We start from the raw sequence: 27807 nt of genomic DNA, 5'->3' as shown, positions 1-27807 counted from the left end.
GCCGACTACGATAAGTACAAGCTCGAGTTCTTTAGAGGGCACAAGTACTCTCGCGACTGTTACGACTACCGCTGAGGAACAAACGAGTGAGACTACTCTGCAGACTCCTCAAAGCACCTTCACGACCAACAAAGTTAGTTCTTCTGTCGCCAGTACGGGATTAAGTCCCTCCTCAGACAGTACGACGACGACAACAACAACATTGACAAGCACAGCCGGTGGTCCTTTACAATCCACGCAATCAATGTACGTCAGTACAGGTGCCTCTTCAGCATCAGCGCAGACCAGTCCTACGACCCTAGTGCATCAGTCTTCAACACAGATTTCAACCTCTATCCTTTCTTCAGCGTCACACACACCCACCTCATCCTCTCACCCATTGTCTCATTCGCTTACAATTGGAAGCATAACAACAACTAGCCTCTTCACCTCGTCGCCTTCAACTCAGACCACAAATGCTCAAAGCAGCCCGACGACGTCATCATCATCATCGTCATCGAGGTCAACCAACATGACCACAGCGGTAGGTGTCTCTGCGTCTAGTTCAACTTCATCTCGTTCCTCTTCAGCAACGACAATCTCATCGAGTGCTACGCCTACATTTTTGGCTCCCGCTTCTACAAGTCCCTCTCCAAGTCCATCTTCCAGCACGACAAAGTCAACTGCCACGGTGTCAAGTCAAACATCCCAGTCCATAACCAACAGTCCATCCGGGCAGGGCGCCGCCAGCTCATCTTTGATCTTCTCGTCTTCTGCCCCCATCACTACCACAACCAGCGCTGGGAGCTATACAGGTATGAATACGGGATCAACAACCAGAACCAGCAGCATCTCAACCTCGGTCTCCTCTTCCACATCCCGAAGCACATCATCTTCAATTCCTGTACCCACTCCCTACCCCGCAAAACGCGGCCTCGCCTACCGCAACGTAACTACCCTTCAATTCTATCCCCCACCCTCGCCCTACATTTCCTGGTCGTACAACTACTACTCACTTCCCAACGCCAGTGACGACATGGGTCCCTACCCTTCCAGCCAGTACCGCTTCATCCCTCTCCTCTACAACGACGCCGACTCCCTAACGTCCATTTGGTCCGGCAACGTTAACTTTTCCATCACAAACTACGGCGCGGACGCCATCTTCGGGTTCAATGAACCCGACGCCAACTTCAACGGCCAGTCCGCCAACATGCCCGTCGCGCAGTCGATCCAGGGTTACCGCAACTTCATGCAACCCTTTGCCGGGCGTGTCAAAATCGGCGCCCCGGCCGTGACTAACGCGGGCGGCGGGCTCACGTACCTAGCGCAGTTCCTGGGCAACGCAACCCAACAGAACCTGACGATCGACTTCATCAACATCCACTGGTACGCATCGCCCTATAACATCGACTACTTCGAGACCTACCTCCTCCAGGCGTACAACCTCTCCCTAACGTACTTCACAGCGTCGCCCATACCTGTCTGGGTGACCGAGTTCGGCATGGACCAGAACAACTACGACCAGGCCACGACGGTGCAATTCCTCAAGAACGCGACCCTGTGGATGGACGAGCAGGTCTGGGTCGAGCGGTACGCCTGGTTCGGCAACTTCCCCGGCGGTCTTACCAGTTACGGCGCTCCGACGACGAATATGCTCCTCAATGTCGACGGCAGTGGGCGCGGCGTGCTGGGGGACCTGTGGTACATGTACAACGGGACGAATTAGGAAGGGGCCATTGGTATTTGAGAAACCTGGGGAGAGTGGTGCGGAAGCAGGGCAGGACAGGGAGAGGATGTTGTTGGAGCACAGGAGGGGTCGAGGGATGGTACTGAGGATAGAATTATTTGCTATCTACCATCTGCTATCTCACTGTTGGTGCTAGTATCGTATCGTCTGCAGCATGCGGGACGGGCGGACGTGGATGGCGGAGGTCTTCTATTTCCCTTTATCCATCTATCTGTTGACTATCCATCCGCTTGGCCTCCCTTCCTCTGCGCCTTCAGTCCCTTGGGGCTTTCCTTATGTAGGGTTGATTAATTCATCATGCTGACTTTGTACCGTCGACTTTGTAATACTGACTCCTCCTGGTGCTGGTGCTGGTGCTGTTCCTAGCACCGCTCAAAAACACGATACAGCCCTTTCAAATTGGCCACCTCGACGACGCCCTTCAGCATGCCTTGAGTCGCGATGATCCTTGATCGAAACGCAGGAAACAGCACGTGTTCCAGTGCGTGTTCGAGCTCCGTCCTTCGTTTCTCTGTGGCTTCGTCAAGGTCGTCTTGGTTGTTATTGTCGCTGTTGTTGCCTTGTTGGTCGCGAGGTGCAGATGCGGAAGCATGTTGCGTCCCAGCTTCGTTTCCTCCCTCTTGCGTCTCCAGCTGGTCGAGGCCATCAGCTTGAGTCTCCTGCATCTCCTTGTCCTGGTCCTTGAACGTGTGCTGTTTTGATTTCGGCGCGGGCAATATCTCTGGTACGTAAAAGCTCGCCAACTCCCTCAAAAACGTACGGAAACATCCCTCCTCCTCCTTCCAGTTCACAAAGGGGCCCAGCCTCAATAAGAAGGTGGGTAATTTAGCCATACAGGGTATGTACCCTTTCAGCAGCAGCGGAATCGACTGCAAGTGGCCGTCGTCGGAGATGTTGAGGGAGAAATACTCGGCTAACATGGCTTTGCTTTTCATCAGTTGTCCGTATACCTTGTCCACGACTTGGCCTTTGTCCAGGCCTGCACAGGTCGGGTCGGTTGAGATTTGATGTTCTGCTGCTATATCTAGCAGCTCCTTCAGGCTGGGCGCAGGCTCAAACTGGACGAGACCGAAGTTGCCAAAGTCGGTCAACCCGATTTGATAGAAGAATTCGCTAGAGGTCATGCCGTAGTCGACAAGGTAGAGTTTGACGCCAGACTGGATGGCGGCGAGTCTTCTGTTACTGTCCACAATACCAACATAGGTTAGAGAGGCAAACACCTCGGTCAGACCGTTGTGGATTGCATCACGGACTTCAGCTCGCAGATTCTTCACAGACGTGAGGCGGATTTGGCATTGTTCTCGATCGGTGGTTGTGTAGCCTATACCGTCAGTTGTCACTGGTTCGTCTTGAGAAGTTGAAGTTGTCAAGGACCGCGGAAGCATGGAGGTGATTTTTCGCATTTTCGAGTCGGTGCGGACGAGATTGTTTTCATAAGGCTTTTTGGAGGTTGAGGACTTTCTTGCAGTACTATCGTCTGCAGCAGAAATATGATCCCCGGCGAGGGTCCTCGGGTTAACTGGCGTCATGGGCGTGACTCCGGGAAGGAGTGTTTGTGTCTTAAAAGTCCTACTCGTGTCGACTTTTGCCAGACTTTCTCGGATATTCGCACAAACCAACTCGATGATTTCGTCCTCATTCAAAAAATGGACTTCTCGCTTGGTCGGATGCACGTTGACATCGACTCTAGCTGGATCAATGTCCAGGCTGAGGTAAACAAATGGATGTCCACCTTTGGGGAGGAATAATTGATATGTCTGCTCAATGGCTTTCTTGACGGTCGATGACTCGACTGACCGGTTGTTGATGAAGAGGAGCAACATTGTTCGTTTGGAACTGTAATTAGCATTAGTAGCATAGCCTGAAGCTTTGAAGCCCCAACGCGAATCTTCGGTGCCGAATGGCATGATCTCTTTAGCCACCCCGGCACCGTGTGCCTGTTTGAGTCGGTCGATTTTGGTTGCAGCAGCGGCTACCGAAAACCCTATACCGGTTTCGCCGTGCTTTTTGACGGAAAAAGCAACGCCTTCGCGGTGGACGGCATATCGGGTGATGACATCGAGCACCTTGGCATATTCTTCGGAGGGAGATCGAAAGGCCCGACGACGGTTCGGCATATTGTAGAAGAGGTCTTCGACGGTAATTTGAGTACCAGGACGTCCAGCACAAGGCTTCGGATTCAGGGATTGACCAGGTTTGGGGCCAGTGAGCTTTCCATCCTGGTAATGGGCTTGCCAGGCACAGCTGGAGTTGGCGGTCCTGGTAGTGACTTTGAGATGAGCAATATGGCTGATACTGGCAAGGGCTTCTCCTCGGAAACCGTAGGTGCCAATGGACATGAGATCCTCGAAGCTTTTCAGTTTGGATGTTGTGAACCTTTCGCAGAGAATGGGCAGGTCGTCTTTCTGATGCGAGTTAGATTCAGACAGAAACCCATCGGGTGCAGGACGGTACCTCAATGCCATGGCCATTGTCAGTAATCTGTAGGAGCTTGAGGCCGCCATCTTTGACTAGGATTTCGATGGAAGTAGAACCAGCATCGATGGAGTTTTCGAGGAGTTCTTTGAGAGCATTCACGGGGGCGACGATGATTTCCCCGGCGGCAATTTTGTTGACGACGTCTTGATCGAGAGCCTTTGAGAGCGACAGTTAGCGAAACCCCCCCACGTACTGCCTCAGAGACGTCAACATGCCTTGATACGACGTGGAGCCTCAGGAGGCAAGCCTGCCTCTTCCGCTGTCCGCTTGATGCCTCGCGGGGGAGCGGCGTCCACATCCATAGGCTCAGTCATATTTCGGGTGATCATACACAGGCGGCTCTGTGATCAGCCCTCAATCCTATCTGCTTAGTGACGATGGCAAGTGCTTGCCTAGATGGATAGAAAATACATATATATAAAATACTCGGTATAGTCAAGCCGCATGGTGTTGAAGGGGGGAGGCCAAGGGGAGGCGCGACGTCACATGCTCTGGCTGCTTGATGGAGTCCACAGACCCTGCAAGCCTGATGCTTTCCTCCACCTCCACCGCACCCAAAGCAAAACTAGCCCACAACCCTCGACCCTTGACTTTTCCTGCTCTGTTGTGTTTGTGTCCTCTTTGCGACGGCGAGAACAGGAGATCGGTAGGGGCCACCTCCCCCGGCCAAATTCGCTGAAGAAAGAGAATCTGTCCCATGGACCAACGCCGGTAGCACGAGCAGCAGCCAGCAGCAGCGCCCGCAGCAGCTGACCGCCCACCATGGCCATGAACTTTGTGACCTTCAATCAGGACTACAGCCATCTGGCCGTAGGTATGTGGCTATGAGGACCCTTCTGCCACTGTGCAGCCGACCTGACTCGCCGCAGGAACCTCGAGGGGCTTCCGCATCTTCACCACCGAACCATTTGCAAAATCCTTTGAATCCCGAGATGCCGGCAACGTTGCTATCCTCGAGATGCTTTTCTCTACCTCTCTTGTCGCCCTCATCCTGTCTCCGAGGAGACTTCAGATCAAAAACACAAAACGAGACCTGATAATATGCGAACTCACGTTCCCAAATGCCGTCCTCGCCGTGCGCTTGAACAGAAAGAGACTGGTGATTGTCCTGGAAGATCAGATCTACCTCTATGATATCCAGACCATGAAACTGCTCTACACCATCGAGACATCCCCAAATCCAGCAGCAATATGTGCCCTGTCCCCCTCGCAAGACAATTGCTACCTGGCGTATCCGTTGCCTCAAAAAGCCGCCACTTCATCCTTCGCTCCACCTTCGCACGCTCCACCCAACACCACGCATGTTCCTCCGACGACCGGGGAGGTTCTGCTGTTCGATGCCGTCAAACTAGAGGCCGTGAACGTTGTGGAAGCTCATCGGTCTCCGCTATCGTGCGTGATTTTTAACAATGAAGGAACCCTGCTGGCTACGTCTTCGGACAAAGGCACCATTATCCGGGTCTTCTCAGTCCCAGATGCACATAAACTCTACCAATTCAGAAGGGGCTCCATGCCTTCCAGGATCTACAGTATGGCCTTCAACATAACCTCGACCTTGCTCTGCGTGTCCTCGGCCACAGAAACTGTCCACATTTTCAAACTTGGCCTTCAACACAGTCGGGCCACGGAAGAGGGCGAGGAACCGGCCTCGCCCAGCAAAATGACCAATACTCGGAGCCGGAGATTAAGTCAAGGTAGTGACACCCTTGTAGACCAACCTGTCGACGAGGAGGACGGGGCGGAATCACCAACCGCAATGGCAAACCGCAAGCCAAATGGAACATTCATGGGCCTCCTTCGGAGGACGTCACAACATGTAGGAATAAACTTGGCCTCCACGGTTGGCGGGTACCTTCCAAAAGGAGTTGCCGAGATGTGGGAGCCGTCGAGAGATTTTGCCTGGATACGACTGCCCAGATCCAGCCCGGGTACGGCACCGAATCAATTGCGCAGCGTAGTGGCTATGAGCGCAAATTCACCACAGGTAATGGTTGTCACAAACGAAGGGAATTTCTACGTCTTTACCATTGACTTGGCAAAAGGGGGTGAAGGAACCTTGACGAAGCAGTACTCGTGAGTGGTCGCTTTTCGGAAGGTATTTTCAAGGGTGCTAACAGAAAATAGGGTCCTTGATATTAATGACAAGATGGGAGCATCAGGAATGGACTTCTGATTTCAAAAGCGCCATGACGAGGAGGCTCGACAGTCGGCGAAAACCAGATATTGACGTGCACCGACTTCTGACATTTAGCGCTGGCGTTGTGGCGTCGTAGTATACAAGGAACATCTTCACCCCCTTCGCGGTAACAAAGGGGCGAGAGAGGGCAACGATACTCTATTGGAATTGAACGAGTTGGAGGCGACGCATGGCGCTCCGACTCGGTAGGAAGCTGCTGCCGGAACGATGGATGGTGAAACTCCAGACGAGATATTACAGGCGAATTGAGGAGTCAACTGTGTCTGCAGCCAGTTAGTACTCATTTCAACATTTCCGGTCTGTCATGATTGTGTCCTTACGCTGACCTCTCACCTCAGCTGTCTGACATGATCCTTGTCGAGTCCATCGCCGTCTGAGTCCCAGGATAAGAACACGGCACGAGAGCAAGAACCCATCCCATGCATTTCCATCCTGCACTATTGTACTACCGAATGTGTATGTGTATATGCCATTTGGCCTTTTCTTCCCCTGTCCACTTCGCCTCTCTCGTCTATGTAGCCTGGCAATGTCACCTCCCCACGCGCGATGTAGACAAGACACGACCCAGGCTCCGACCCAGACCCAGACCCAGACCCAGACCCAAGCAACCCATCAACAGAACCAGCCCAAGCATCGCGTCGCCCACTAGGCACTCAGTCGCAGTAGAGCCCGAACAGTAATACCCCTGATATGCCGAGATGTCGACACAGGCGGTTTGGAAACAGCATCCGTCAGGAGTCATCGCGTTGTCGGCCGCCGCGTCGACGGAGAAGCCCGTGCAGCATCCCATGGCGAGCAGCGCGTCGTCCAAGGCGCAATATCCCTCGGAACATTCTATGGGGTCCGCTGTGTACGAGTGTATATGTGTCAGTTTCTTGGTGTAAACGGGGAAGTTGGCCGGAGTATATAAGAAGAGCATGGAAGGAGAAGGGGGAGGAGGGAAAGAGTGGCAATTGAAACGCTTACATACAGGAGTTCCCATCGACGTAGCCGCAGACGGTGTCGTTCACGTCTCGTCGAAGAAGGCCATGTCCCAATGTCGCTATCGCTGGCCCTTTAAGAGGCGCCGTCGGCCGCGGCGAAGTCTCGCGCTGAAGCTGAAGATAGGGGAGCATGCCGTTGTTGTTACTGTGGCTGTCATCTGCGAAAGGCGTCCTCGTGGGCAGCCGGGCCTCAAGCGAACATGCTGCGCCCAGGACAAGGCTGCTTAGAACGAGACTCGCACAATCGCGCATGAACCATCTCATCTTGACAGAGATTGGTGGCCACATTTCCGAATTACCCGTCCCCTCACGCAGAGAGTCGACAGATCCTTTTTGACGAGGGCGCATAGGACACGCGAAGCCAGAAGGGAGAGGGGAGACGCCCAATCCCTCATCTCATCAACGTGGTCGAAATGAGACATCGTGTTCAATTAGCAATTAGACTTGCTCGAGAATCGAGATCATCCTCCCATGGCCCGGAAGGCGCTTGGGATCGATGGTGCGTATGAGCTGTCCCACGATCATCAGGGTTGACAGGCCACGAACATCGCCGTCATCGAGGGCGAGCAGCCGCACTCACTCCTTTGCCTGGTGTGGCTTGTTCATAGATAATTGATCGACCATTCTGCCATGATGTGTCGTGTGGGGGGGGGGGGGGGGGAGCGATGCGCATAGTTGGATTTCTGCACAGACTGATCACTCATGAAGTAGATCACTTAGCGAAATGGACTTCGTAAGCTGGTCTGAGACCGATCGCACCTCGTCGCTCGCAACCTTGGCGACGAAAGATGAGTCCAAACTTGTGTCTCCGTTCTCAGACCCATCGGCTCAGTTGCCATAACACCTTCGCCACATTCTTTGAATATTTGTGATTGGCCAGCGCTTGAGCTCATAGCCTAGCCAATCAGGGCGCAGCCCTGATGTAGGGTCTGAGGACGGAGACAAAGTACTTGTACATAAAACTTGCTCGGAGCTCACGTGCGTGTCACCCCCAGCCATGCCGCTTTTATACCGCCCTCGCCCTCGCACTCCCCTCGCTCACCTTCATACTCACCCTTCATCCTCTGCTCCACCGCGTGCAGCGCCAGCGAAGACCGAAAATTAGTAGCATGCTCGAGTTCGGGCCCTCTACTACCTCGGGATAGGTATTCTTGACATCCCCGTTTCCGGTGGCATACTGACCAGACAAAATGACTGTCCGTTACCCTGCCTCGCATGTTACATCTTTGTAGTGGTTAAATATCCTTCCCTTGGACTTGACATGTTCAGCTCGACTCAATCATGTGCGTAAACGTTGAAGACCTGGAGTCTTTTCGCCCGTTACCTTGGTGCAAAACCTACCTCGACCCTGCCCGATACTCACAAATTCCTGGGATAACACGCAAACCAAACGAGCATTCTCGGGCCAATACACTTTTTACACGCACTCTACGCTCCTCCGATTCAATCAGAGCCACGGTTTCCCTCTCTGCTATTCCTGCCAAGCCCAATGATCCCATCACCGAGGCCGTCACACTTATCTCTCTGGGGTCGGACTTGAACGGTTGGAGTGATACGATACATGGTGGATTCTTGGCCGTCTTATTGGATGAGTGCGCTGGAGTGCTCCTGGGCTTGAATGAAGGGTTTGGCGACACTGAACCAGCACGCGTCTACACGGCTTATATAAATATATCGTACAAAAAACCTGTTCGAACCCCCCAAGTCATCGTTGCAAAGTCCAAGCTCCGCATCAAGACGGGACGGAAGAAGGTTGTTGCAGTGGAAATTCTCGATCCAGAAGGCGCCGTCCTCTGCAACGCAGAAACAATGTTCATAAAGTCCAATACAGCGGCGAATCTTTGAAACTTGCTTTGCCTGCGCCAACCGTTCAGTGTCTGAAAGCACATCGTGAGGCCTCGGTTCGTCTGGAGACCTCGGGCCCCGGTAGTGGTCCGCCAGTATGGCGCGAATGCATTTCGCCAGATTCCGCAAAGGATGGCCTGTAGGTATTCGAGCCACGCCCAGAAATCCAGCTGGGTATCTGAGGCGTTTGCTGTGAAGGTCGGCATTGCTCATAATTGAGGTGGCGTTGCAGCTCGGGGCTGGCTTCAGAAATTGCTTCCGGCCACTAACTATTCGCGGAAATCGATTACCACTAAATCCAGAAAGACAATGTAGCCAATATCCCAAAGAGGCGTGTAGTGATGAAAAGGATGATACAAATACAACTACAACTAGTATGAGAAATACAATGAATAGAGATCTTTACTGTCAGCTCTTGGGATATAATTGTTAGGGATAGGCTGTATACTGGGTACCAGAGTAATAGTATGCAAAGTAGACGAACAAGATACTTGAGTAGATGTTATCAACCAAGGTGCTAGGAAGATAACTCAGTTGAGGACGAAAGAGGGAGAGACGCTCCTGTAACTATGGAATGAACGTGGCTCTATATTCGTTAGGTGTTCGGTGGTGATATCGCAGCGGAGCTCAGTCTCAAGGGCGGATTCGTGCCCGCGCCGCAGTCGCAGCGGACAGGCGCAAAGAATTGACGGCAAGTCGAGGGCTGAAAACTTTGATGCGCCCACGAGTTCACGACAGCTGTCTCGTGCAGGACCCAAAATGCTGGTGTATCCGGTCGCCTGGACGGAGCTGGACGGAGGGTACCCGGTACTGGGTACACAGCAATAAGGAATGGGTCCGAACTTACTTAGCCCAGCCCCGCAAGAGCAGACCCCTCTTTCCCCCCTCCTCTTCCTCACGTTTGCCCCCTGGTGCCCCAGCTGGGGGTCTGGGGGCTGGGCTCTCCAAGAGAGAGCGCCCTGGAAGGGGCTTGGAGCAAGAATCAAGGGAGATTTAGCCGCCACTTGGCCTCACTAGTCCTAGCAAGGCACAAGCTTCACGAGCCACACCTGCGCCAAGATGGAGCTCACTCTCTCCCGTCCTATAGTGCTGTCGTCAGTCGTCCTCCAAAAGTTTTCTTCTCCAAACCTCGTTCCATAGTTCTCGTCGCATCTTCTACAGCCGTGGCCTGGTGACGGGTACCGGACGTCGGTGATGGCTAGTCACGGTACAGCGTCAGAAGATTCCCCTTCACTACCACTACAATCACATTCGCGGAAGCGTGGAGCTTCCGCTGCTGGCTTAGGTCCCAAAGGAAGGGCAGCAAGACGAAGAGCGTCGAAAGCTTGCTACTCGTGCCGTACACGCAAAGTTCGCTGCGATGTGGTTGAACGTGGAGTGCCGTGCACAAATTGCCGCCTCGATGGCGTGGAATGCGTCCTCACCAGCTCTAGAAGAGGCAAAGCGACGACTGCGACTGTGGAAGAACCCAGTCACATCCATTCGCCGCAATCGTTTTCTGACCACGCCGATGACCTTCCGGTTGGTCTGACCTTTGAAAACAGGTTCAACAGATCAAGCCAAGCGGAACCCTCGAACCGCTTGAGTGACCCCGGAACCGACTGTGTCATTTCCGGCGTGAAAGATACTGATGCAAGTGTGCCGTGTAAGTCCTGCAAGGAGCGTCCGGCTTCGTCCCTGGCGGCTGCCCGTGCCTCGCAGCTGATGGCATTGCAGATCAATCACGAGATATTGAAACCCACCAACCGAACGACTTCGGCCAGATGAGCGAGGCCTCCCGACCAGCATTATCAGCACCACTAATCAATCCCTTACAAAACGATGACTGCTTTATACCGCCCGGACTCCAGCAAGAGCAAGCGTACGGTCTTCCCCACTACGTCCATCCTCTGCCACCATGCATCGACGCCCATGGAGCTCAATTCCTCGCCCACAAAGGTGCTCTTACGGTCCCGGACGCCAGTCTCCGGAACGAGCTACTGCGCAGTTACGTCCAGTACGTGCACCCTTTTATGCCCATACTGGACCTGAGGCAGTTTCTTACACCGATCGCACGAAACGACGGCTCCGGCCAGATCAGTTTATTGACGCTTCAGGCGGTCATGTTCGCTGGAAGCACTTTCGTTGATCTCCGATTCCTTCAGAATCACGGATACAACGATCGACGGGAGGCACGGAAGGCGTTCTATACCTGGGCTCGCATGCTCTACGACTTTGATTACGAGTCGGACGATTCAGCGGTTCTGCAAGCCGTGCTCCTTCTGACATACTGGTATGAATCGCCAGAAGATCGAAAGCACACTTGGTATTGGATGGGCATCAGCGTATCGGTTGCCTACACCATGGGCCTCAACCGCCGTCAGGCGCACTCGAATCGGGATCACAAGACACAAAGACTCTTCAAGCGGCTATGGTGGGCATGCCACATTCGGGACCGACTGATAGCATTAGGCATGCGCCGCCCCGCGTGGATCAAACTTGAAGACCATGATACTCCTATGTTGGAAAGAGATGATTTTGACACGGAGCCATTGCCGAACGAACTGTTTACATTACTTGGTGGCGCTCCAAGCGTCCTGGATTGTGTCTCCCGGCCTGATCTCGTCTACACATGCATCGATCTGGCAAAGTTGACCGTCTGTATCGGCCACATCTTGGTCACGCAGTACTCTCTCGTGAATACAAGTGGAGGTGGAACTGCGGGGGGGAGCATGATGTTGAGCCCCCAGCGGTCGACACTACAAATGTCTGAGGCTACCCGATGTGAGGAGCAGCTTAGGAAGTGGGAGCAAGAGTTGCATCCTGAAGCTCGGTACACCGTTGTCGGTGCTTACCATTACGGCGGACCGCCGGTTGACCCGGTCATCAACGTACACAGGGCGCTACTACAAATGGTGTACCTGACGACGCTGTCCGCCCTGTACAGACCTCAAGTCTTCCGTCCCAAGCAGCTGCAAAAGGGGCGGCCTTCCAAATCCGAAATCTCGGCGAGGCAGACCCTGAGGCACGCGGCAAATGAGATCACTGATATCATCTCGGACCTGCAAGCCCAGGATCAAATCCGTTTCCTGTCTACTAGTGGTGTCATGGTCCTGTCTCCCACCGTGATTACACTTTTGCTGGACGTCAAGTCTCCGGACCACGACAAGCAAAGCGCCAGCATTGCCCGCTTCTACCGATGCATGCAAGTTCTGCACAAATTGCGCGAAAATTACGCATCAGCAGACTCGGCAATCTCTTTTCTCGAGGCCGCCATCCAAAAGGCTCACGTGCACATTCCATCGGGAAAAGCCGATTTCCCGCCTTTGTCTCACGAGTCTTCTAACGGTGGCATTCGAGCATCGGACAATCGGACACTCTTGGCCACTGCCGGCTCCTTGAATGCCATGTCAGCCACCCAGAATTGCTTGACTGCGACGCTGGCCACAGTCGACAAGGATCATTCACCAGTCTACGGACAGACCGACCAGATGGAAGGACCTTCGAACGACGCCTTGACCATGACTCTGCATGACCCCATGGGTGGCGTGGCGTCTATTGGTGATGACATGCAAGAGAGCAACCAGTTCTGTTCACTCGGCGAAGGAGAGAACAACTCCGACAAAGATGACAACTGGTATTTGGTGGATGCCTTGTTCAACTTTGAGGGAAACAACAGCCTGCACGGGTTTGACGGCGGCTTCGGCACCGGTTTTGATATCTCATAGACATTGTTACGTGCAGGTACTTCCATCACCGTAGCCGACGTGTTCATTCAATCTGTCGGCTGCCAACGAGCATGCTACACTCCCTCTGCCTGGCGCCTGCATAAGAATGTATATCAGCTCCGTTGTCGACGCCGCAAGAAAGGTTCAGTCAAGCACGTCACAGACAGGACCTCCAAGTCCCCCTCTGACGTGCTCCGGGTGGTCGTAGGTCCTGCAGGTAACAGTCGCTGGATTTGCAGCTACAATGATTGACCGCTGCGGCGGGGATCCCTACATCTAACACACCGGATTTTCGATACAGGGCGACCCTTTGCCCTTTGCCTTCGAGCTGGTCGACCTGGCACTCTCGGCTGCTCCTTAAGCTAGAGCTTCATCCTTCCTGCGACATCCGTTTTCGCCTTCGCTCTCAGCTCCCGCCTCAATATCTTGCCACTGGCACTCTTGGGGATGCTGTCCACAAAGACGACACCGCCTCTTAGCTGCTTGTGCTTGGCCAACTTGGACTCGACCAAATCTGCGATCTGGGCGGCTGAGATTCTCGTCTCATCTGCAACCACGTAGGCTCGAGGCAACTCATTGCCGCTCCCGTCCAATGCGGGAACACCAATGACGGCAGCATCGGCAATCAGAGGGTGAGAGAGTAGCAAGGCTTCGAGCTCGGCGGGGGCAACTTGAAGGCCCTTGTACTTGATAAGTTCCTACATTGCCCACGTAAAGATGCTCGAAGTCAGTCAACCCGAAGGGAGACAGGCTATTATACCTTTCGAGGAAGGGGGTGCAAGGAGTTAGACGGGGTGAAAAAGGCTCACCTTCTTGCGGTCCACGACATAGAACTTCTTGTCGCTCCTCACTCCAATGTCGCCGGTCTTGAACCACTTGAGATCGCGCGTGAAAGCGGCGGCAGTGTCTTGATCATTATTCCAATAACCCCGAGTGACCATTGGACCTCTAAAGAGGAGTTCGCCTTGTTGCCCTTCCTCCACGTCCTGTTCGTCATCGTCGACTATGCGCATCCTGACGTTCGACATTAACGGAGAAATACTGCCAGTGTCATCGGTTTCGTCCCACGGCATGGACGTGACGGAACCCATCGATTCCGAGAGACCCCAGGTTTGCGAGAGATGGCATCCAAGCTTTTGCTGTGCCTGTCGCGAAAGCTCGGCCCCCATTGGCGCAGCACCAGATACGGCGTGCAAAAGTGTCTTGAAATGGTCGGTGACCTCGGGACTTTTGGCTATCATCAGATAAATCGGTGGCACAGTGAACAAAGCCGTGGTGCGGAACTGTTTGTTGTACTTCAAAAAGCCGGGAAAGTCGAATCTCTGCATCCAGTACACCGTGCCACCTGACACGATGGGGTTGACAAAATACCCCAAACATCCGGCCACATGTGCGGTTGGTAGATGTGCAAGTGTGCGGTAGGCGAAATTGAACGAGGGATCTTTTAGCTTCCGCCGATTCGCATACTCCCGGATCGGAAGGCCCAAGAGAAGACCCTCAGTGGCGAGGTTGGTGTGCGACACCTTGACGCCTAAGAATACGCCGTCAACGATCATCCTAGAGGTATGAACAGTGACACATCCTTGCGCGAAGAAGATGATCCCCACGTACCTTTTGGCACGCCCGTGGTCCCACTGCTGTAGAGCAAGCAGATGATACTTTCTTCCAGCTCTTTCTCATTGGTAATACGTTCCCAGTCCAGCATTTGGTTCGGGTTCTCGTTTCCTCCAAGCAAGTTTGGACCCTGGCCCGTGGCGTCTTGGAGTGTCCTTGCGCCCGCCTTGCTTTCCAAAACCAGGATCCTGTCCCGTGCTATACCGACCTCTGAACAAGCCTTGACGGTGACGCCGAGACAGTCGCTACTCGTGACGACCAGTCGGGCGTTGCCCTGCTTGAGCTGCCGTGCAAGCTCGACGGAACTATAGCTCGGGCTTGCTGAGCTGTAAACACCCCCTGCAGCGATTGTGGCGTAGAACAGCGCCGGCAGGAGCACCTGACCGGTGGAGACACAGAGGACAACGTCTTTGCCTCGTCCCCGAGCACCTATGTCGTACTGTGATCTCAGAATGTGTGCGATCCGCTTCGTCCACGTCCGTGTCTGCGCCTTGGTGACCGAATTGCTGGGATGGGCAGCCTCGACATGTAGCACAGTGGAATCGTCCCCCAAGCACCACGTTGTTTCTGCAAGCTCAGTGTCAGAGGGCCGGGTCGGACGCGAATCGCATGGTACCCACCAAAGAGTAACGTCAGAAGGTCGAGCGTTGGCAACAAATAATCTTTTGCAGGTAGATAGGTGACCTGAGGCGCCATCGCAGAGGTGGATGGATGATGGTCGGTGGTGTCAATCATAGGACTCTCGACTTGCAGCTCCGCTGTCCAGAGGATCGACGTCGAAACCTCGATTTACTTGGACAGCCCCAGCATAAGGGTCTTAGATGAACCTCGTGTTAGCCTGTTTGAGTGTAGAGAAACACCATCGTCAACCTCACCAGCTTACCTCGTTTGGCAGCGATACCACCGGGGAAGTGGACTCCGAGGCATGAAGGGCCAAAGCGCAATCACATTCATCCCCATTACCGAGGATGTCACTTTCATCAGCGTAACCGAGTCGGAACATGGCATTCGAATTGGCTTAATACACTGGTACCGCATTCAGCTTACATTAGCCAGTTGGGCGCACCCTCCGCATAACTTTTTCTTCGCATATTACAGCTGTGCACACCACCGCAAGGGCGAGTTGGCAGTCACGCTATTCTACATGTTCCTACTAGTGTTGGAATGAAGCGCAGACTCTCAGGCGTTACGTGCACCTACACCAGCAGATCGAATCGGCTTGTGGCTAGCTGCGATGTGTACGACATTGGCTCAATGTTATTGAGCCTGCTTAAGGACGGCGTTGATGTTGTCGGCAACGACAAGTGCTATGATGCTGTTGGAATTGGTTTAGTGACCTTCTTGGACTGTATCGCCGACCTGGCCGGGGGTTCACTTACGAATGAGGCGCGATCCTGAAAAGATATGCACCGAACCCACGGTAGAATCGAGGGAGCCCTTCGTTCCTTGCGACCTCCAAAGCACAATGCCACATCCCTCTGTAGACGGGCGTCCCGGTAGCAGCATTTGCCCTTTGCAGTCGGGTCTTCAGGAAATCGAATGGTAGGCTGAAAAAAGCGGCAGATATTCCAGCAATGGTCGAAGCACAAATCGTCTGTGCCTGTGGGCCAAGGGTCGTGTGGGTTGATAATTGGTGTTTGGATTCAGAGAAGAATGCCAGCTGGCCGAAGTTGGTTGCCATGGCCCTTATCATGGTTGGGAAGGCGCCCGACCATAAAGCCAGAATCCCTTCGTTGCGAGAGATGCGAGCCAGGGTGTCAAAAGCTGAGCGGTAGTTCGCCCTGAGCTCTTTCGGCTGTAGACCGTCGGACTGCATTCGTATGAGCGCCACCTCTGTAGGGTTTGCGACAAGAGCGCCCAACCCACCAGCGGCCAGTCCGGCCAATGCTCGGTGCTCAAAACCCATTTGCAATCCCCGTCGCTGGAGTCGTTGCTGCGTCATGTCCTCGAAAGTGAAAAAAAGGCCAAGTCGAGCAGTACCGTACACGACTTGGCGCAGCAAACCCGCTGAGAGACCTTGATAGAGGTCTGTGACCTTGCCTTGGGTGACAATTGTCCTTGCTATAGAGAACGCTGTGGGTCTCGATCCTGTTCTGGCGCCCTCGCCTGCAAGTTGCAGGCGCACTTTGATCAAATCAATCGGCTGAATGCAGACAGTGGCAACCATTCCGGAGGAGCCGCCAACGATAAACGGAAGACATGCTGAAACCCACCGTCCCTGCTGAGCCTCTGTCGTTGCGGAGACTGGATCAGTGACGCGAGACATAAACTCTCACGAAAGACAATGACCGAGAACGCGACGCGAGATATGGAGCAGTGAATTGATCGTCGTCAACAGACCAGGATTGACAGAAGACTCGAGCGTCAACAAAGTAGATCCCAGCAGATGAGGTGTCGCAAGAAGAGCGGATCACCTCCCGCGGCAAACGATGGACGAACAACAAGAAAGCACGCGTCGGTCAAGGCAATACACACATGGCCAACAACTTAGCTGAATAGCGGGACACCAGAATGTCTGGTCCCGCAGACGCTGGCCATGGTACTGCCAAAGTCTGACTTGGCCGGCAATGTCCATGGTTGGCGGTTGGAGGGAGGGAGGTTGAGATGAAAATCCCATACACGAGTGACCTCGGTAACTGCTTTGACTGGCCCGAACCAAGCGTGATAGCCGACACATGCATCTCCAGGCCTGGCGTAGTGTTGAGTATTGAACGAGGCGGGAGGACAAAAAGACTGCTGATCGAGACGATTCGTGAACTGTTGAGTGTTGATTGTTGATTGATCCGCTGTCCACAAGTCCTCGTTCCGAATAGCGGTCACGTGCCACGGAGGGTAGTAGTCTAGCTTCACAATTACATCTAGGCCCTCATTGCGGTGCATCCCAAGTATTGTCAAAGAAAGCTTCCAGGCCCCAGCTTTGATATTTTGGAGAGGGAATGTCGTCCCCACGGCAAGGATGGAGTTGTGTTTGGAAAGCGTGGCGGCAGTCCAGCGTGGGATCATTCAAGACACTGCCGTATCGCCAGACAAGAACACTTCATGCTCAAACTCAGGAATATCTCCAGTCCAACCAGCCCGACTTTACCGAGTCGCAGCGCACAGTCCGGGAAAGTATCGCCAAAATATGTTCAAAGTACCCTGATGAGTACTGGCTTGAGAAGGATAACTCGAAGGAGTTCCCGACGGATCTTCACGCCGATTTTGCTCGCGACGGGTGGCTGGGCATTTGCATACCGGAAAAGTATGGGGGTGCTGCACTAGGCATCTCTGAAGCTGCCGTGATGATGCAGACGGTGTCGGAGTGTGGAGGAGGGATGACAGCCGCATCGTCAATTCACATGAACATCTTTGGGCTAGAGCCCGTGGTCAAGTTTGGCACCGAAGAGCAAAAGCAGCGATGGTTGACTCCGCTTGTCGGTGGAACAGAAAGAGCCTGTTTTGGGGTCACGGAGCCAAATACGGGGCTTGATACCCTCAAATTACAGTCCATGGCTACTCCTGACGGCGATGGCAACTATATTCTAAACGGCTCCAAGATATGGACCTCAACCGCGCAGATTGCGCAAAAGATCCTCATCCTCGTTCGGACGACACCGTTGAATAAGGTCGACAAACCTAGCCGAGGACTGTCGTTGTTCTATACAGATCTTGATCGCTCGAAAGTCCAGGTTACCAGGATCCCGAAACTAGGCAGAGCAGCAGTCGACTCTAATGTCTTGTTCTTCGAAAACTGGAAGGTGAACGCAGCCGATAGGATAGGCAAAGAAGGAGATGGCTTCAAGATGATAATGCACGGTATGAATGCTGAGCGTATCCTAGTTGCAGCAGAGGCCTTGGGACTCGGATATGCAGCGCTCCGCCGAGCAAGCAAGTACGCCACAGAGAGAGTCGTATTCGAACGGCCCATAGGTCAGAACCAGGGTATCCAGCACCCACTGGCCGACTCTTGGGTGCAGCTCGAGAGTGCGAGGTTAATGGTCTACCTTGCTGCTCGAATGTACGATCAAGGGTTCGAGACTGGGGAGTATGCGAATGCTGCAAAGTATTTGGCATCCGAGGCGGCATTCACCGCATGCGAGCGCGCAGTGTTGGCCCATGGTGGGATGGGCTATGCAAAAGAGTACCACGTGGAGCGTTACTTACGGGAGGCGATGCTGCCCCGTCTTGCCCCCGTGAGCAAGGAGATGATCTTGAACTACATTGGGGAGAGGGTTTTGCAACTTCCAAAAAGCTACTGATGCTGTGGCATCCTTACAAGAGGCACCAGATCCACATATGCACTATGCTCCGTATATATTTACTGCCTCGGCGTTCATTACTCCCAGGTACGTGGACCGTACTCGGCGGATGAAGTGGGCGGGATCGGGTATACATCTAGACACTGTTATCTACCCAGCATAGCCGCTAGCTCACCTGTACTCGGAGTTATTGACGTATCCTGAAAGCTTCTTGCTAGAGCGCATAATAATGTCATCTATTTCACCTTGTAAGCTGCCTCCACCAGTGAATTAATCGACGAAGGTCTTGTGATAGCCATGCGCGAGCATGTTGAATCGCACGTGGAAGACGTGTCTTTACTGGCACAGCCTCTACATTTCGAAATTTCCGGCAGGACTGCCAAAAATCGTTTTTTGAAAGCGGCCATGATAGAAAAACTCTCGTCCTGGTCAGTCACGGACCTTCAAGCATGCGGGATACCCTCACCAGAGCTGGCTCAAGTATATCGGCGCTGGGGAGAAGGCGGAGCGGGTGTAATCCTGACTGGTAATGTCATGGTGACCTTTCAAGATATCGAGGCCCCAGGAAATGCCATAGTTCCGCTGGAAGCCAATTTCCATGGCGAACGATTTGGAGGCTTCAGAAGGATGATGGAGGAGGCCCAAAAAACACGGCAGCTTGATATTGGCGCAGGTCTCGCATGCCGGGTGTCAAGCCGAAGCCCGATTCCAGCCAAATCCCATCTCGGCGAGCGACGTACAACTTCTCAAGATCGACTTTCCAGACGTGAAGTTTGCGAGGCCTCGTGCTGCGACAAAATCGGAGATCAAGGATGTCCTGGGTTGCTTCCCACCCGCCGCGATCTACCTCCACAAAGCTGGGTTCGATGGCATGGAGCTGCACGCAGCACACGGATACTTGTTGTCTCAATTCATTTCCGAAGCCACCAACCACCGCGACGACGAACACGGTGGCAGCATCGTCAATCGGGCTCGAATCGTCATTGACATCGCCAAATCGATTCGTTGCCAGCTTCCTGGCTCTTCTGGCTTCATTCTTGGTGTCACGCTCAATAGCGTGGAGTTCCAAGAACACGGGATCGATCCGGATGGGTGTAAAGAGCTCTGCAAACTTCTAGAGGATGTAGAATTCGACTTTGTCGAGCTTTCGGGCGGGAACTATGAAACAATATCCTACACCTACACCCTCCGGGAGTCCACCAAGAAAGGCGAGGCTTTTTTTTCCTCGATTTCGCCGAGAAAATAACACTTTTCTGGAGGACATTGAAAATTGGAAAGAAAAGGCTGCTGCTGATGAGAAGCTGTCGAAGTACCACGGCTTTCCTGATTGCCCGACGCTCAACGCAATACCGTATTAACATGTATGGCTGGTTCTTTCGCCCATCGAGTCATCAGAAATTCTAGGAAACATCCGCATATCTGCGCCGCAGCTCCCGAAGCTCTATGGCTTCCTGAAAAGTTCGAGATAGTACATTTGGTGAGATCTCTCGTAAATGCCCGTGATGCTGACATCGGCCAGAGACCCACATGTTGACGGCGATGGCGTCAAGCCATCGCTCTGTGTTACGTGAATAATCTCTGAGACTGGGGGTTTGGCTGTGACAATACCATGACATTCATTATCAACAACAAATGTTAAGCATTCATGTTTATCAATACCGTCTTGGGCTCGGTATATGCTCTGAGCGCATGTTCACCCATTTCTCTGCCGATGCCCGACTGCTTTCGTCCTCCGAACGGGACCTGCATATTCATGTAACTCACACAGTTGATGCCTACCACCCCCGAATCCACTTGTGCTGAGACCCGCATGGCTCTGGTGATATCGCGGGTAAAGACTCCAGACATCAGGCCATAATCAGAGTCGTTGGCCCAGCCAAGCACTTCCTCCTCCGTCTCAAACGTCCTGATCACGGCCACGGGACCGAAGACCTCATTCTTGTAGATCTCTGCATCAGGTTGAGGGTTGAGAAACACTGTAGGCTCCATGAAGCAGCCGGTCTCTCCGTGCCGGACCCCGCCCACGACCAGGTCGGCTTGTGACTTTGCACGCTCGATCATACCCTGTACACGGTCGAATTGTGCTGTATCTATCAGTGGTCCTAGCTTGACCGAGAGATCTTGGGGATCGCCTAGATCAGATGCTGCCGCTTTCATTCTCTCGACGTATTTTTCAATAAAGCGATCCGCGATGGACTTTTGGACGTAGACCCTCGTCGCGGCGACGCAGACTTGGCCCGACCGAGCAAGGATGGCATTCGTGGTCCAGGTAACGGCATTGTCGACGTTGCAGTCGTCGAAAACAAGCGCGGGGCTCTTGCCTCCCAGCTCGAGAGTGACACGCTTGAGATTACTCTGTGCCGCCGCCATCTGGATTTTCTTGCCGGTGGGCACACTACCTGTAAAGCTGATCTTGTTGATGCGGTTATGGCTCGCTAGAAAGGCACCGGTCTGCCCATTTCCAGGGAGGACCTGGACGACACCCTTAGGAAACCCAGCTTGCTCGAAGAGGGGGGCAATGGCAAGCGATCCCAGAGGTGTCTTTTCCGACGGTTTAACAATCATGACATTTCCTGTGGCCAAACATGGTGCCAACTTGAGCATCATGGTCGCCACGGGAGCATTGAACGGATTGACAGCCGCGCACACGCCCAACGGTTCATGACGGACTAGTTTAACAAATCCTGGGAATAGCGATCGTTAACCGGGAAGATCGATACGGAAGGCAGGAAAACATTCTTTGGGACGTACCATCGTCGGCAGGAAAATATTCACCCTTGAGCTTATCTGTCCAACCGGCGTAGTAGAGGATACAATTCTTGATGTAGGTTTTCTCTCTTGTAGGAATCAGAGACACGGGGTTCCCAGAAGTGAGGGAGTCGAGTGTGAGGATGGGCATCAGTTTGTCTTCAACGAGTGCTGCCAGCTTGAGGAGACACTCCGTCCTTTGCATGGCAGAGAACTTGCTCCATGGCCCTCGAAACGCCGCCTCCGCGTAGGACACGGCCAAATCAACATCGGCAGGTCCTGCCACGGGGATGCCGTCCACAACCTTGGTGTTGTCCTTGGGGTTGGACAAAGAGTACGTTTCCGCGCTTTGAGCACTCACGAATTCTCCATTGAGGTAGAGTTTGGTGAAATCTCGGGGATTCAGCGATTCGGCGCTACCCATTTCGTAGGAGGCTCGATAAGCACTTGGATATGCCACACACTAAAAGGTAGGCGTGGTGGTGTATTGAAAAGCTCCTCTTGAGCATCACTGACCAAGGACCTCGACCGCAGGCATAACGTTGGCTTATGGGGGGGGGTGGTGGGAGGCGGGCCAGGCGGCCGGCTCAAAATGTCCCATTGGGCCGGAGACCGACAGCGCCAGTCCTCCCCAGAGGTGTCAATCCTGTATAACCTCGGTTACGGCAACCAACTCACCCAGTTCAATGGACAGCGCTGTTGCTGTAGAGAGGAATCTTCATCCGAGTATCTGATATTCAACACGGAAATTGGGATTCGGCCGTTGGCGTTTGATGAATGAAATATGCTCGCTTCCAGACTTTTCCGAACCCACAAGGGTTATGCCTGAGGTAGCTCCAAGCATCTACTTTCTGACCCTGTTTGTAGAGTCGATCTACCGGGACGGGTCTGACGGTCTTGCCGTTGTAGGGTAGCTCACTCAGGAAACCCCATCGAGCAGCCTCCTTCCATCCTTTCTGCTGCCAGTCATTCAGGTTGCCACGAGGGAAAAAGTCGTAGACATCCAGCGCTGCTGGATCATGTGCGATCGTTACTAGAATACAAGGATCGGCATCAAATTCCATCAAGCCAAGCACAGACTTCTCTGCGACAGGTGGATCCTTGTAGAAAGTAGCTGCATCCGTTGAGATATGCGTGAACGGTTCCTGATACACAAGAGGCGCGCTGTCAACTCAAAGCAACGGGCGGTGGAGTTGGGAATACGGGGGAGAGGGCATCGACGTACCGGCCGACCGTCCTCCCCGTGAGGGTGAGATGACAGAAATCCTCCACACAAGCAAGGAAGTGGCATGTGCCGGTCGAGCGCCGGTCCTTCCGGAACAATATTAGGAATCGGGACGTACCTGGATGGTCTGATAGAGCTGGCAAAATGGCAGATATCGGCTCCGAACAGCACGAACGTGTCCTGGGTTGTCCGGACCAGGCCAGCCATGTATCCGACCGCATGTCCAGGTACGTCGAGAAGGTAAAAGCTTCCATCGCCAAAGAAATCGTAAGCCTTAAACTGACCAATTTGCAGAGTGTCCGAGAAGCTGAGCTCCACAATGATGGAAATGCCAGTGGCTAAGCACAAATGTGTCGATGTTACTGATATCGACGTTGCCATTTGCAAGAATATCGTGCACGTCCCGGTCGATTCTCAGCTCTGGAATGAATGCTGAGGTGCTGTAACGATCCCCGAAAGGCACCGTTCGGAAAGGTGCTCAGCGAGCACGGCTCCGTCGTCGAGTTGATAGCGAGGTCGCCAACCGAGATCGACGCGGCTCGAGTGGTCGTCTTGAATGCCGCTGTCAAGATCCTCCTCTGGAAGATTGAGCGTCAACGTGAGAAAACGAGGTATTGCTCAAGCCGTACGGGGTCTCCTCGCCAAAGTCATCCAAACTAATTCGACTCCTCTTCGTACCAAGAATTCTTTGCGATCGAGTTGAGCAAGTCTGCTTAGCCCATGGCCTAATTGTGTCAAAATCCCTTCTATGAAGGACAAGCTTGTCTGTGTGCCTCGCGGGGAAAAGCCCATGTGTCTTTTACTATAGCGAGACTTTGCTAGCCCAGTACTCAGCCCAGTCTACGTCCTTAACCCTCTTCTGGAACTGTGCCATGCCGTATTCGCCCTCAGATCCAGCCGCGACCATTTCGTTGAACAATTTCTGTATCAAGGCATCTTGTTGTGCTCCTCCAGCGTTGGTCCAAGCCAGTTTGAGTAGCTGCTTACACTTGGCGCCGGCCCCTGGTGCTGCACGAGACAGTTGCTCCAAGGTCACATCCAGCATCGTGTTCAGGCCGTCGCCCGAGTCGTCTGAGATGGCGTGAATGGCACCAATACGTAGCAATTCTGCCGGCAAAATCTCTCTGCCCGTGAGCATTGCTTCCCTAAGAAATGAGGTCCCCCATTCCCGAGCTAAATACTTGGAGATGATGGCCGGCGCAAGTCCCAATTTGATCTCTGATAGTGTCCAACGGCTTCGACCTGATGCCAGTCGGATATCGCACACCATCCCAAGCCCCACGCCTCCTCCGTAACAAGGGCCGTTGATGACCGCCACAGTAGTCTGCGGGACACTGTCGATGGCAGAGAAGAGGTCGGCTACGACTGAGTAGTAACTGCCTTGTCCCTGAGTCTCACTCTTTTCTGTGTCGCTGCTGAGATCCATGCCGGTGCAGAAATATTTTCCCTCGGCGTCAAGCACGATATGAAAGACGGTACGATCCTGTGCCAGGGATCGGAAGGTAGCAGTCAGTCCTTCCAACATCGGCCGAGTCATAGCATTGCCATTTTTTGATCTAGTCAGCGTAATTTTGACCCCGTTGCGCGACCTAGCAACAGTGTAGTTCATATTACTCTCCATGGTTGTCCACACTCTGCGTGGCACCAGCGGCTGTGTCTGGCCAACTGGCACCGAGGTGCTCGTTCGCTTGGCTAGAAGGGCGGTGCCAGCCCTACTTGAATTTGGCACCTTGATCTGTTGAGATATCCAGTCTCCCACAGACGTCAGTTGATCTAGATCAACCCCGGTGGAGACGCCTGACTTCTCCAGCGTGTATATCAGGTCCTCGGTGGCGAGGTTGCCCTTTGCCCCTCTAGCGTAGGGGCAGCCTCCCAGGCCTGCCACGCTACTGTCGAAGGAGCGAATCCCCATATCGTATGCTCGGCTGACATTGGCGATGGCTTGTCCATAGGTATCGTGAAAGTGACCTGCTAGGAGATTAGGCGATACATGTTTCAAAAGGAGCTCCAGCAGGATCTGTGTGTCTTTTGGCGTGCCCACTCCCACAGTATCACCTAGGCCGACCTCGTAACAGCCCATGTTCAGGAAACGTTTGACCACATGCAAGACCTCTGAGGGCGACGTCCGGCCCGTGTAAGGGTCAGCAAAAATGCATGATACCACACCTCGCACACGCAAGCCTTGTCCCTTGGCTTGTTCCACCACCTGCTGAGCGCCATCGAGAGCTTCGTCCACAGTACAATTTTGGTTGCGTTTGCTGAAACCCTCCGTGGCGGAAGCAAAGACGACAACTTCCTCTGCTCCAGCCTTGATGGCATTCGTTAGACCCTTGGGATTAGGAGCGAGCACCGGGACGTTGAGCCCTTCTTTCCTCAGGTTCGATATCTGCGCCATGACATCTGCGCCATCGGCCAACTGAGGGACCCATTTTGGCGACACAAATGAGGTCGCCTCAATGTTGCGCAGACCGGTCGCTGCGAGTTTGCGTATGAGATCCACTTTGATTGAAGTCGGCACACTTGTTTTGATGTTCTGTAGCCCATCTCTAGGGCCGACCTCAAGAATGCGAACAGCCGAACTGGGTTGTGGAGAAGTGACAGAGAAATTTCGGGTAGTGATGAGGCGCCAGCATTGCTTCATGGCCGTTCGGTTCCATGCACAAGGCCGAACAGTACCCATACTGGCGCAATGTGATCAGACACCATGGAATGCGACTGAATCCACTTTCAGGTTGCCATTGTCATGAACACAGCTGAGGTTGAGCGAGCTTAAGCTTTTGTCGACTGGCCGTTTGATAGACGCTCCCTCAAACAATACCCGCGCCCGAACTAATCAGGCAGACACCAGCGAATGGGCTGTCAAATCCTTGCTGCGCCGCACCAACCCTCGGCTAATAACCCCGAGGGTTACGGTAGCCCCCTGTCTATATCAAGCCGAGAACAGCTGAAGCATACCTACAAAACAACATAATGCCTTTTCATCGAGCCTACCAGCAATATTGGTCATCTTGCGCCAATCATGAAGCGAGCCCAGGGGATTGTTGTGTCCAAATTGGCCGCTCGTTTTTCGCTGCCTCCAAATGTCCATAGGCCGGGAGCCTTGACGCGCATCCATTTTCGCAATGCTTCTTCGACAGCACCAGCTTCATCCACAACATCGGGAGGGTCATTAGATGGAATCAGGATATTGGATCTGTCCCGTGTACTTGCAGTGTGGCATCAAACGCTTCCCGGATTAGATGTCGATGTGCTCACTATGATAGGCGCCATACTGTACGCAGATCCTCGCAGATTATGGCGCAGATGTCATCAAGGTTGAGGATGTCGCGAGAGGTGTAAGCTTGATGCGAAATTTGGCAGCATGATAGGGGAGCTAATTGCCGTCCTTAGGACGACACTAGACATTGGAAAATATCCGGGGAAGAATCCGCCTGGAATCCCGAGGCCGGGCCCATGTCTCAATATTTTGCCTCTGTCAATCGCAACAAACGGTCCATCTGCTTGAACCTGAAAAGCGAGAAAGGGCGTGAGGTATTTCTGAAATTGGCGGCCAAAGCGGACCTCGTGTGAGGAGCTTTCTAACCCCATCCCTGGGTCGTTGTGCTAACGATTATCAGCGTTGAGAACTTCCGTCCCGGTGCTATGGATCGACTTGGCCTTGGCTATGATGCCCTGAAGTCTGCCAACCCACGGCTCATCTATGCCAGCGTTTCCGGTATGTGATCAGGTAACCCCGCACCTCTATTCCGTCTGACAATCTAGGATACGGTTCGTCTGGACCGTATTCAAAGAAGGCTGGTTATGACATGACGGTGGGCGCCGAAGCGGGCCTTCTCCATGTCACTGGAGAACGCAATGGTCCACCGGTGAGGCCAGGTCTGGGTCTGGTTGACATGTGTACCGGATTGTACACGCATGGAGCTATCCTTGCAGCGCTCTATGCTCGCCAACAGACGGGGCGTGGACAAAAAGTCGAGGTGTCCTTGTTCGAAACACAAATTGCCCTGTTGATCAATGTTGCGTTGTCCTGGCTCAATCTTGGGAAAGAGGCGGAACGATGGGGCACACAACATCCAAGTGTCGTTCCATATGACGCCTTTAAGACCCGGGATCTATACTTCGTGTGTGGTGCGACGAATGACAAGCAATTCAGCACTCTGTGCAAGGTACTCGGTGATGCTGCCCTGTCAACAGACGAAAGATTCAGTACGAATACAGGTCGGGTTCAAAACCGTGATCAGCTATTTCCCATTTTGAACGATTTGTTCTCAACGAAAACCACCGAAGAATGGCTGCAAGACTTCGAAGGTAGCGGCTTACCCTACGCACCGATCAACACTATGGAAAAGGTGTTCTCCCACCCACAGACCCGCGCACGCGACATGGTCAAGGAAATAGCAATGCCAACTGCAAAAGCTGGCAGGATATCCGTATTAGGTGGGTAGGAATCCTCTCCGATCCCAGGGCAAAACTAACGACTTGCTTCAGGACCCGCGGTGAAGTTTACCGATACCCCAGCCTCCATTCGCACCAGACCTCCTCTACTGGGTGAGCATTCTGAGGAAATCTTGAAGGAGATTGGCGTCACAGACAACGAGATCGAAGAGCTCAAGAATAATCAAGCCGTGGGCTTCAATCCGGGATCATCAGGTCCCAAAGCTCCTCCCGTGGCCATGACATGATTCATACCCATGAGCACCAGAGTGTGGTCGTGGACCAGGCCAAGAACGCTTGTGGCTTCGGTTTGCAACTCGGTGTCGTCTTCCGGACTTTTCGAGCGGAGTGGGATAGCCGGTTGAGCCTTCAGACAACCCCAAATGTCCAACCTATACCCATGCTTCCCCTCAATTCAACGTGGCCGTCCAGCACATGTGTGATCGTGTCTGGAGCATGCGTGGAGGACGACTCTTTGTTATGTGCGTATTGTAGAAAATGCCTGAGGCGCGTATCCTCGGTACATTTTAGAGTATTTAGTCCTCTGATCGACGAGCGCTGGTCTATCCCGGCGGAAATGAGAATCGATCATGACAACGGCACATTCTTGGA

General features: G+C 53.4%; 14 protein-coding genes across 14 annotated transcripts; 7 read left to right on the top strand and 7 right to left on the bottom strand.

The window, feature by feature from the left end:
* Window positions 1–511: 511 nt before the first annotated feature.
* A1O5_02073 (uncharacterized protein) lies at window positions 512–1705 on the top strand (the record flags this gene model as incomplete). Its single annotated transcript, XM_007742689.1, has 1 exon — window positions 512–1705. One exon carries the CDS (start codon window positions 512–514, stop codon window positions 1703–1705), a length of 1194 nt encoding a protein of 397 aa, XP_007740879.1.
* Window positions 1706–2088: 383 nt separating this feature from the next.
* Window positions 2089–4518, bottom strand: A1O5_02072 (DNA mismatch repair protein MLH1; the record flags this gene model as incomplete). Its single annotated transcript, XM_007742688.1, has 3 exons — window positions 2089–4131; window positions 4181–4347; window positions 4416–4518. The coding sequence occupies 3 exons, from the start codon at window positions 4516–4518 to the stop codon at window positions 2089–2091; spliced, it is 2313 nt and encodes a 770-aa protein (XP_007740878.1).
* Window positions 4519–4966: 448 nt separating this feature from the next.
* On the top strand, window positions 4967–6377 carry A1O5_02071 (autophagy-like protein 18; the record flags this gene model as incomplete). The annotated part of the gene is made up of 3 exons (XM_007742687.1): window positions 4967–5018; window positions 5074–6277; window positions 6329–6377. 3 exons carry the CDS (start codon window positions 4967–4969, stop codon window positions 6375–6377), a joined length of 1305 nt encoding a protein of 434 aa, XP_007740877.1.
* Window positions 6378–6930: 553 nt separating this feature from the next.
* Window positions 6931–7648, bottom strand: A1O5_02070 (uncharacterized protein; the record flags this gene model as incomplete). The annotated part of the gene is made up of 2 exons (XM_007742686.1): window positions 6931–7247; window positions 7372–7648. 2 exons carry the CDS (start codon window positions 7646–7648, stop codon window positions 6931–6933), a joined length of 594 nt encoding a protein of 197 aa, XP_007740876.1.
* Window positions 7649–8665: 1017 nt separating this feature from the next.
* A1O5_02069 (uncharacterized protein) lies at window positions 8666–9229 on the top strand (the record flags this gene model as incomplete). Its single annotated transcript, XM_007742685.1, has 1 exon — window positions 8666–9229. The coding sequence occupies one exon, from the start codon at window positions 8666–8668 to the stop codon at window positions 9227–9229; it is 564 nt and encodes a 187-aa protein (XP_007740875.1).
* A 1194-nt stretch (window positions 9230–10423) lies between these two features.
* Window positions 10424–12936, top strand: A1O5_02068 (uncharacterized protein; the record flags this gene model as incomplete). Its single annotated transcript, XM_007742684.1, has 2 exons — window positions 10424–10874; window positions 10946–12936. The coding sequence occupies 2 exons, from the start codon at window positions 10424–10426 to the stop codon at window positions 12934–12936; spliced, it is 2442 nt and encodes an 813-aa protein (XP_007740874.1).
* A 362-nt stretch (window positions 12937–13298) lies between these two features.
* Window positions 13299–15246, bottom strand: A1O5_02067 (uncharacterized protein; the record flags this gene model as incomplete). Its single annotated transcript, XM_007742683.1, has 4 exons — window positions 13299–13634; window positions 13746–14467; window positions 14548–15117; window positions 15171–15246. 4 exons carry the CDS (start codon window positions 15244–15246, stop codon window positions 13299–13301), a joined length of 1704 nt encoding a protein of 567 aa, XP_007740873.1.
* Window positions 15247–15807: 561 nt separating this feature from the next.
* A1O5_02066 (uncharacterized protein) lies at window positions 15808–16816 on the bottom strand (the record flags this gene model as incomplete). The annotated part of the gene is made up of 2 exons (XM_007742682.1): window positions 15808–15865; window positions 15930–16816. The coding sequence occupies 2 exons, from the start codon at window positions 16814–16816 to the stop codon at window positions 15808–15810; spliced, it is 945 nt and encodes a 314-aa protein (XP_007740872.1).
* Window positions 16817–17486: 670 nt separating this feature from the next.
* Window positions 17487–18788, top strand: A1O5_02065 (isovaleryl-CoA dehydrogenase; the record flags this gene model as incomplete). Its single annotated transcript, XM_007742681.1, has 1 exon — window positions 17487–18788. One exon carries the CDS (start codon window positions 17487–17489, stop codon window positions 18786–18788), a length of 1302 nt encoding a protein of 433 aa, XP_007740871.1.
* Window positions 18789–19085: 297 nt separating this feature from the next.
* A1O5_02064 (oxidoreductase) lies at window positions 19086–20034 on the top strand (the record flags this gene model as incomplete). Its single annotated transcript, XM_007742680.1, has 2 exons — window positions 19086–19475; window positions 19501–20034. 2 exons carry the CDS (start codon window positions 19086–19088, stop codon window positions 20032–20034), a joined length of 924 nt encoding a protein of 307 aa, XP_007740870.1.
* Window positions 20035–20423: 389 nt separating this feature from the next.
* Window positions 20424–21960, bottom strand: A1O5_02063 (uncharacterized protein; the record flags this gene model as incomplete). Its single annotated transcript, XM_007742679.1, has 2 exons — window positions 20424–21472; window positions 21540–21960. The coding sequence occupies 2 exons, from the start codon at window positions 21958–21960 to the stop codon at window positions 20424–20426; spliced, it is 1470 nt and encodes a 489-aa protein (XP_007740869.1).
* Window positions 21961–22273: 313 nt separating this feature from the next.
* Window positions 22274–23142, bottom strand: A1O5_02062 (uncharacterized protein; the record flags this gene model as incomplete). The annotated part of the gene is made up of 2 exons (XM_007742678.1): window positions 22274–22700; window positions 22880–23142. The coding sequence occupies 2 exons, from the start codon at window positions 23140–23142 to the stop codon at window positions 22274–22276; spliced, it is 690 nt and encodes a 229-aa protein (XP_007740868.1).
* Window positions 23143–23563: 421 nt separating this feature from the next.
* A1O5_02061 (uncharacterized protein) lies at window positions 23564–25402 on the bottom strand (the record flags this gene model as incomplete). The annotated part of the gene is made up of 1 exon (XM_007742677.1): window positions 23564–25402. The coding sequence occupies one exon, from the start codon at window positions 25400–25402 to the stop codon at window positions 23564–23566; it is 1839 nt and encodes a 612-aa protein (XP_007740867.1).
* Window positions 25403–25780: 378 nt separating this feature from the next.
* On the top strand, window positions 25781–27443 carry A1O5_02060 (uncharacterized protein; the record flags this gene model as incomplete). Its single annotated transcript, XM_007742676.1, has 6 exons — window positions 25781–25963; window positions 26025–26096; window positions 26152–26327; window positions 26379–26476; window positions 26524–27198; window positions 27250–27443. 6 exons carry the CDS (start codon window positions 25781–25783, stop codon window positions 27441–27443), a joined length of 1398 nt encoding a protein of 465 aa, XP_007740866.1.
* Between the last annotated feature and the right edge of the window lie 364 nt (window positions 27444–27807).

The sequence above is a fragment of the Cladophialophora psammophila genome (assembly GCF_000585535.1).
Source record: "Cladophialophora psammophila CBS 110553 chromosome Unknown aczJe-supercont1.2, whole genome shotgun sequence".
NCBI classification, from domain to species: domain Eukaryota; kingdom Fungi; phylum Ascomycota; class Eurotiomycetes; order Chaetothyriales; family Herpotrichiellaceae; genus Cladophialophora; species Cladophialophora psammophila.
The sequence above is the reverse complement of the archived record's forward strand: the minus strand, read 5'-3'. Positions and strand labels throughout refer to the sequence as shown.